Here is a 9,309-nt window from a genome sequence, read left to right as displayed (position 1 = left end):
GGGGGTGGACCTGTCGGGTGCGGAGGGATCGGCCTTCTTTTCGACACCCCCACTTGGCACGGGGGGGGGGGAGGTTCCTGAAGGCAGAGCCACACGCGCGCAGTCACACACACACACACACACACACAGAGAGCGAGGCGCGCACGGCTGCGGAATACTCTCCTTGGCTCGCACACATCCAAGAGCGCTGCTCTCTGCTCCGGAGCTGCCGCCGCCGCCGCCGCCGCCGCTGCTGGTTACGCCAGCCCCGCCGCCCGCCCGGCCGCCCGCCTCTCGCCGTCTCCCTTCGCCTCGGATTCTGCGCACACCGGCAGCCCCAAAGCCTGTCATTCCGCACCACACAGTTGGGGTTTTGTTTTTTTCCTCTTCCCCTCGCTCGAGCCGGAGAGCGAGTGGGGAGGGGAGGGGAGGGGGGAGAGGGCGGGCGGGCGCGGGGGGGCGGGGGGAGCCGCGAGGCAGCCGAGGCGGCGAGAAGGCGCACCGGAGCCCAGTCCCGCAGCCCAGCATGGCTTCGGGGGACCTTTACGAGGTACGCCCCGGCGCGGCCGCCCGGCGAGAGGGCGAGCGGGGAGCGGGGAAGGGGGCAGCCCGGGCGGGCGGGCGGGGAGAAAATGCCCTTCGCCGGGGATCCCCGCGGAGCTCGCGTCGCTTTCTTTTTCAGTTCCTCCAGACCGGGGAGGAAATGGCCAAGGCGAGGGCTCGGCGAGGCGGCGGCGGAGGGATGGAGCGCTGCCCTCCTCTTCCTCTCGCCACTTTCGGGGGGGATCGGAGCCCCGCAGGCCGCGGGAGGGCCGGGAGGGGGTCCGAGGGGAGGGGAGAGCCGGAGGAGGCGCCCTCGGGGCGGAAAGTCCGCGGAAAGAAGTCCTCCGGCGCTCGGGACGCCCACCCCACCCCCCGCGGAGGATTGCGCCCGGGCGCAAAGTCGGAAGAGGGAGGGAGGGAGGGAGGAGGAGGAGGAGCTGCCTCGCTCTGCCTGCCCCCCCCCCCGTTTCCCAGTGAGGGGCTGGTGCAAAGAGGGGCTGAGCAGGGGGAGGAGCCTGATCGGTCACCGGTGCATGCTGGGGGATTGGGGGCGGGCCCTCCAGCAGGAGAGCAGGAGGAGCTGTCAAAGTTTGGCAAGGGCTTTCTGGGAGGTCTTGGGTGGGGTTGGGAGCCAAGATGGGGCTGCTCATCGGGGAGCCCCCTGCAGACGTCATTGCTGGGGTGGAATGGCATTGGTGCTTGGGGGCTGGGCTGCCCCAGGAAGTCCTCCTCTCTGCCCCTGGGGTGGGCTGCAAAGGCAGGAGGTGCTGTGCTCAAGGGGGACCTTGTTGAGCAAGTGGATTCCTGTGTTAAGGCTCTGGTGTAGACCTCATTATTCTTCTGGCCATGTTTGGACAACTGGGATTCAGTTGGCACGGTTGCGATGAGGCTTGTTGGAAACAGAATGGGGCTGCATGGGTGCGTCTGCGACCCAACAAGAGACCCAAGTGGCCATGTCTAGATGCTGGTATAGAGATGACCTCAGCATTTGACTGGATTGGCTGCCTTCTGTGCCAAAGCCTTCTCCTCAAACTCTTGTTCCCTCTTCTTCTACATGGACTCCACCAAGTAGATGTAAATAATTTTCCGGACCCAGTGCCCATTACAAACTTCTAAAATGTGGATTTGACCATGGGATATCAATGGGATATTGGTGATGTATCTTTAGCCCCATCATCTTTATTTGACGTCTGTTTCTGAAAGCGTAGCTATATAATAAGTCCTAATGATGCTAAACCCCATATTTTATGGTGTGATGCAGGGAAAAAATGGTTACAATTCAGGTTGGTCCAAAGTTCAGCTGAGGTGTGGAGAGTCTAAACCTTGTACTTTGAGGGCTGGTTCAGATATTGCAACAAATTATCTTCTATTTGAAGATGTCTGGTTCCTCAGCTGTGTAAGATCACCTAGAAGATTTTTCTTCTTTTAAGAACAGTCACCATCTGCGTAAAGATTTTTCACTCCATTAACAGCCTCATTTATAGACAATTAATTGATTATTTAATGGGTTCGAGTCAATGTCAAGGTCTTAATAGTGATTAACTCCATTTTTTACCAGTTGGAATGTTGGGACGCATTTTATTACGATTGTGATCCAGATGATTTTGTTAATACTTTTGAAGATATTTGATGATTATGACACTTTATGCCAAACGAATGGTCTTTACCTTGACATATAATTTGCCTAAGATGATGTGTAATGATAATCACGATCGTTTCAAGCCAGCAAATCATGTGAGCACGTAGATGTTGATACCAGTCAGGGAGGGCAAAGAACCATCAGCACAAATAATTGACTAGTTGATGAGGGGATATTTAATGGGTCCTCGTTATTTTCTGATTAAAGAAAAGCAAGCAGATAATCTGCAACAATGATTTCAGCCTCACCATCATTTCATGGGGAACAATGATCAAAATCTGTTTTGACCCCACGTTTTAAATAATAATGATCAAACCAATATATTATTGGCCCCAGTAAGTCAATTGGTGGTTTCAAGACCTATTTCTAAAGCTCTTATGGGGTCAAAATTTAGTTGTGTCAAATGTGCTGTTTGTATTGGTCAACAGATTTATGTGTATCCAGGTTCCATGCCTCAGTTAGCCTCCATAGATTCTTATAAGGAGTACTAAGAGCTTTTTGAAGGAAAAATGAGCTAAAACATAACATGGATTTGGCTCTTTCTGTTTTCCATAGAGCAGAACAGATTTCTCAGTAGTGTAGAGTTGTCTTGTTGGTCTTCCGTGGTGGATTAAAAAGCTAAGAAGTCAACGTATGGAAGAACGCTCAGGCTCTTTCTTGTGCAGTTTATTGATATACCCTTGGAGAACAATGAACATTTAAATGATTGTTGGTGCCACTCTGTATTTCTTCTTGAACAAACTGAATATCTTGCAGCAACTTTAGATGACCAGAAGTTAGTTCAGAATGGATTCATCTTCACTTGAAACTTGTTGCTTAAGTGGCTTGAGTAACACTGAGTTTGTAGTTAGTCATGGAGTCATCTTTCTTTCTTCTCCAACTTCACCATAGTTATGCTTCCTGCAGTGATGGATGCTGCATTTGATGCATTTGGTTGGGGATTCCTTTTGCAGCTCATCAAGTTATTTTCTTTGATGGAAAAATTTACATTGTTTCATGGCATGTATGGCTTGGTGGGTTCTAGACTAAGTTGGTATTGTGTTCATATGGACATCGAAACACATCCTGTAATGTGGGTATTTTCAGATGGGGCTGAGGAGGTAGAATTACTGATCAATCTTATGCTGTATTGAATATCCATTGAGTTCCAAGTGGAATTTCTGTGAGTAAATGCAATGGCAAGGGCAAATATAATCATTAAAGTCATCGTTCTCTACGCAGTTAAGCCACCTGTATTGCTAGAGGAATCTTCGACATAACACTATGAGGTTGGATCAAAATAGTGGAGTTGGATCCAAAGAGCCCCTCCCTATTGACGAAGGAATTATTCCATTCATTGAAAACATTCTTCCACACGCAGAAGTATTCTGATCACTTAAGGACTTTTTTGGTGGTTGGGTAGACAATTGCAGATTCAACCCTACAGCTTTTGCCCTTCTGCTTTCAGCAGCTTTAAGTAATATGCTGACTGGAAAATATTTACATCCATTAGAGTGAAAATGTGTTTGTCTTACATTTGTCAGCAAATATGACTGAAGCATATGTTTTAAGCTGTTACATGGTGGTCGTCTATCACTTTGACACCAAAACTTAAGTATAGCTTTTGTTTACAGATTTGAGTTAATAACCATAAAGAGTTCCTATGCTATAAGGAGGAGGAACCTTTTGGTTATAAGGTTCAAAAATATTCTTCATTTCTCCTGGCTTGGGACCTTGATTGAACAACTGGTTCATCTGACTAACCAATGGGTGGTGGAAAACACCATCAAGTGTCAGATGAGTTATGGTCATTGACCCTGTTGTGTCTTCAAGACAAAAGATGAAGAGACATGATTTGCTATTTGGACTTCCTTGGTCATTTCCCATCCAAATACTAATCAGGGCTGATCTGGCCTAATTTCCGAGATTTGACACAATTGAGCTATCATGGGCCATCCAAGTGAGGGCCAAGAGCCAACGACACATATATTCCAAAACGCAAACACACACAACAACAACAAAAAACCCTTGGACCAAAATTGCTTTCTTAAGCTGAGAAGAATGAATTTTTTTTGTAGCTGTTTCATTTTTATTTAAAATATATGAATACCCCATTTGCTACCAATTAACGGGACTGCAAGAGGTTTGCATAAATGAAACCGGCAACAATCTCTAGTGACAGGACTACAAATAAAAAGAGACAGACCACAACCACCACTTGTGAGCTATCCAAAACTTGGTGGGAAAGCTCCATTTTTAGAAAGCCGCCAAATCATTGCAAGGTTGGAACCTCTGTTGTCTCTTCAGGAAGCCCGTTCCAATAGCACAAGAGTGGCTACTAAGGCAGCCTATGCCGAAACTGTTTTCAATTACTTGAGTGTAGGAATTATTAATAATCTCTGGGCTGATGATTGGAGCTGCCTTGTTGCATATATGAGTAGAGGCATTCTTGCAAGTATGAGAGTCCCAGAAAAAAAATTACAAAGAGCCAGTATGGTGCAGTAGTTAGGATCCTTGGCTAAGACTGTGGAATCATGGGTTCAAATCCCCACTCAGCCAGGAATCTCACTAGGTGATACCAGGCTAATTACACCCTCTCGGCTTAACCAACCTCATAGAATGGCTGTAAGGATAAAATGGCAGAGGGGAAATCGTGTCTCTGAGCTCCCTGAAAGAAAGTTGCATAAAAATGTAACAGAGCTAGTATCTTACTTGGACATGTTGAAAACAACATTTAATACTATTAATTAGGAGAATATTTTTACTTTAATATGATGCACTAGACTAGAGAATGTATTGATAATGTCCTCCCATTACACCGCTTAGTACTGGCGATGTGCTGAGATTATAATGATAATTAGTTTTGCCGATGGAGCTATCGGGAATGGTTGCAAGACACTATTATGGTCTCGGTGATCAATAGTTCTGGCTAAATGGGATATGATGGACCATTGTGATGACAATATCTTAACCTTTCCCATACTTCTGCATGAGGGGGGAAAAAGAAAATTAAACAAGGTTAGACACCAGGATTTCATCTTTGCATTGCTAAAATAGGATCAGGATTAGCCCTAAACAGTTTTATTTTCTGTCTTCAAGTGTTGCATATTTAGTATCTATTTGGCAAAGATATTACAAGGTGACAGTTAAAGTCAGTTGTTGTTGGTAAGTAAGATAATCTTTATCTTATGGAACATATTAGCTTCAAAGCCCGTTCCTAAGAATGGGCCTTGAAAGGGTCCCCTCCCCTGGCCCCTGGGTAGGCAGCTTAAGGTGGCTTTGGGCCGCAGCTCGCAGCCGGATCAAGTGGGGCAGGTGGGGGCTGGCCAGCTCGTTAGCAGAGCGGGGACAGAGCTCCTTAGCAGGCAGTCAGCAGGCCGGGAGGCCCTTGTTAGTAGGTCCTGTTTAGCAGGCCAGGAGACTCTCGTTAGCAAGCCCTCTACCACGACCCTTTGCCCAGGGCCCTCTCCCTTTACCTGTTGCTAGCTCCAGGCAATGAGGTGCATCTGAGAGCAAAGAGGCTAGGGACAGAGGGCGGGAGTTGCAGGGGCAGGGCCAATTACAACTTGGACAGCCGGACACGTTCCACCCCCCCAGGCTGTTTCACAAATATATAGAGGAATCATGGATAAGGATTTCTGGATGCAAATGTCACAGGTAAAACCAAACCCATTTAAAATATGTTCATTTAAACAGGAAAACATGAAGGATGGGCTTAACTCTTCTCATGAAATCTGTGGGTCAGTCGTTCGTAGTGTGGGAGGATAGATGTCTTATGTTTTTAATCTTTGAAACAGAGGAATGGTGTTTATGTTTTGTAAATTTGGTACATTAAAATGAAAAATACGTTAAATCAAATAGAACGCACTGGTATGTTCAAAGATGTCAAGTGACAATCAAACTAGTCACAATGTTTTATATCTTCCCGATGTGTGTTTCAGTATAAAAATGTCTTCCAGTGATGTAGGCTTGAAATATGGTCTGCCACACTTCTTGAAAGGTGGTGAGTTATTTGTCATTTACACTACAGAAGGAGCTTAGAAGGACCTGAAGGAACCAGAAATATGTCTACATCTGAGAAATCTAGCCATCAACCTTTTGGAAGGGCTGACAAGGAGGTGTAAATTCTAGAGCAGAAAAATGTAATGTCAGTGCTTAATTAAGATCTCTCAGTTAACAAATTTCCAAAGTTATTAACTGAAGAGTCCTTATCACAAAACACAACATGGCTAGCTTGTTTGGGATCCAAAATCATTCACTGATCTTTCTAGGGAAACATTTTTGGCAGAGTTAATAAGTGACTTCCTCACTGTACTGTTTTCATCCTTTACTATCACCACACAGATAAATCTGATTAGATAACGCCCTTCACTCTATGGACCTTGGTTGGTGGGGATTGCCCATGTGTCTCAACTGGCTTTGTTTTCGTTCATTAACACCAGGATATAGCCACATCTGATTAGTTATGTATAATGAGATGAAACCATTCTCTGCATCATCATCACTGATGATCATTGTTACAGAAGGCACATTTCTCCAGTTGCTTTATGCCATTAAAGGTCATCTGTATCTACTTCAGTTGTACATTCTCGGGCTTAAAATGGAGACCAAGGGGTTGAGCAAAGGGCTTCATAGGAAAGGTGTATTTTAAGGGGAAGAGAGATTTGAAGGGAGAGATGTTGTCCTGCTAGCTAGGCATTTGTTGAGCAATTTCAAGTCCAGGCATCAAAATCCAGTTCCAAGGTTAAGTCCAAAGCCTACTCTTTTGTTTCCCCCATGCACCCCACTAATAATATCCAGAGGCATAACTCCCTTTGTTCACAAATGTTCCATTTAACCATCATGGCTAACGGGCGTTGAAGCCCTCCATGAATTGGACTCATCCCACTCGCTCACTTTTCATAGTCTAGAGGGCCACATCACAAACAATGTCTGTGAATTCTACATTGTTATTAGACAATTTTAAATCGCACCTATTACAGTGGAAAGTCTTTAAAGATACGCTCCACACCTTTGCTGTAAAGAGAGGGATTGAAAATATTTTGATTGGGATGGATCATTTCCAGTGTAATGGAGAGAAAAAAAAAGAATCAAAGAGTACCAATGACATTTAAGTGGCTTCATTGGCCTGAATGGGAGTTCAATCTCTCACACAAATTGGGGACTGTAAGTGGTCAGGCAAAATTTGATGACGTAATACTGTTGAAGCTTTGTGGACATGGATTTGAACATGCCTTCAAAAGGAGGCAATTGGGAGCTGCTCTGGACTTTCCAAGGGCAGAATGGGCTTTGATGGTGGCATTATGATGTACTGGTTAGAATGCTGGACTGGGAGTCAGTATATTGGGCTTCCAAGCCTGCTCTTCTCTGAAACACAGTTGGTAACCTTGAGCCATCAGAGTCTTTCATCCTAGCATGCCTCACAGTTTGGTAAACTTAACAAAGAATTAATTGTAGCAGGAGGCCATCTGCCTTCTGGTGAAATTTAGGGAAAAAATGTAGTGGTGGTTGTTTAAAATCACTCTTGGAGCTGATGCAGTTAGGACCTGTAGGGTCAAGTTGAATATATATGGAATACAACCCATTGAATTCCTTCACAAGTGGCTGAGATCAGTTCCATGGGGATCCTGAAGGATATTCCTGTGTTCCTGTTATCGTAATCAGGACAATAAAATAAGGCACCATATATACCACGAAAAAAGAGAGGATAAATAGGCAATGAATGGATATTTAAACAAATAAATGGAGTAGGAATCACCCTATCTAAAAGCAACGATTTTATTTCAAGTTTCATTTTACAGTTCTGGCAACTGTTAAGTATGTTGATACAAAGTCCTGCGTGGCTTTAATGACAAACAGAATTAGTAATGTACTCCTCAGTAGTAAATTTTCAGCACTGTTTATTGACACTCATTAACGCTCTTGCTGTTGACTGGGGATCTGTCCTTATGTGTTTTCCACACTGTGTTCAATTCTAGCACGTACCAATAATGAACAGCTCAACCCTAAAAACCCTTCATCAACAAAAGTCCTATTAAAGTGAAATAGGACCTTGGCGAATAGAGGTGCTTTAAGATCTAACTGCCAGGCTTTAAATAGGAATTAAGAAGTCAAAGCAAAGTATTCCTGGGATATCAAAAGTGAGAGATTTTGGTTTTAATTGGCTGGATTGTGCAGGGATGAACATAAGCATGTGGTGAATTAGTTGGAAGAGACCCGTTTTCTAATGCTGGCCTGCTAAGTGGATGAGCTTTCTGGGAATGCATCACAAGCAAATCAGTTATTTATCCAGAGACGAAGTATGGTTTGGCATGACATGAATGAGTCTGAAACACTCAATTTTGTGTGTTTCCTCATAAGAACTTAAGAAGAACCCTGTTGGTTCAAGCCCTTTTTCACACAGTGGTGAACCATGTGCCCTGCAAAGCCATCAAACAGGTCAGATGGCACCAGTCAGGTGGAAGTTTGCAGATAAGCACCCATAGAAGCCAGTAGAAGGTGCTGCATACTACCTGGGTATCCAGTTGTAGTCCCAGATCACTCCCCAGCAGTGAGCAAGCTGAGTCCACAACCTATATTTGATTCTATGATTGACCAGTCCTCTACCTTCTGTTGATTCAGTTGGGTGCTTCAACCATTTCAGATTCACAAACAGGGATTCTAAACCAGGCTTCATCTGTGGCTTAGGACTGCAGATTGTGAGCAAGAAACAAAGCAGTTTGTTGGAACACCTACATTCATATATCACACCAATTTGTGGCAATATCAAAAGCCTTCCCAATCCAAGAACTCTTGAATCTCACCCATCTCCTCGAGAGCAGATGATCTGGCAGTCAGTGGCAATGATTCCATTTGTTTTACTGAGATGCATTACACCATCTGGGGTCCTTGCCTGTTACAAGTCACACTTGGAAAGAGACAGTATTTTATATTTTCTTTCTTTTTATACTAGTATATATATATATATTATAATACCAATAATGGTTATGGTCCTCTTATTTTTGCTCTTGGATTTGTATATTTGTTTGAATTGTATACATAAGGTCCACAGATTTTAATGCAATTTATATAGTATAAAATATATGGCATGGATAGGGCGGTGCTAATTTGATATTTGATGCACAAATAATATGTATTTTGCAAGGGGAAATGGTACAGGAACAGTGGTA

The 9,309-nt window shown here is 44.4% G+C and overlaps 1 protein-coding gene across 1 annotated transcript in view; it reads left to right on the top strand.

Annotated features, from left to right (window-relative positions):
* Positions 1–423: 423 nt before the first annotated feature.
* The window catches only part of CDYL2 (chromodomain Y like 2), a 61,300-nt gene continuing 52,414 nt past the window's right edge, over positions 424–9,309 (top strand). The window contains exon 1 of the mRNA XM_077309766.1: positions 424–529. Within this exon, the coding sequence (XP_077165881.1) occupies positions 506–529 (24 nt within the window). The 5' untranslated portion in view covers positions 424–505. The remainder of the gene's footprint in view (positions 530–9,309) is intronic.

Source organism: Paroedura picta, chromosome 14 (genome assembly GCF_049243985.1).
Source record: "Paroedura picta isolate Pp20150507F chromosome 14, Ppicta_v3.0, whole genome shotgun sequence".
Classification (NCBI taxonomy): domain Eukaryota; kingdom Metazoa; phylum Chordata; class Lepidosauria; order Squamata; family Gekkonidae; genus Paroedura; species Paroedura picta.
This window is presented reverse-complemented; position numbering and strand designations above follow the sequence as displayed.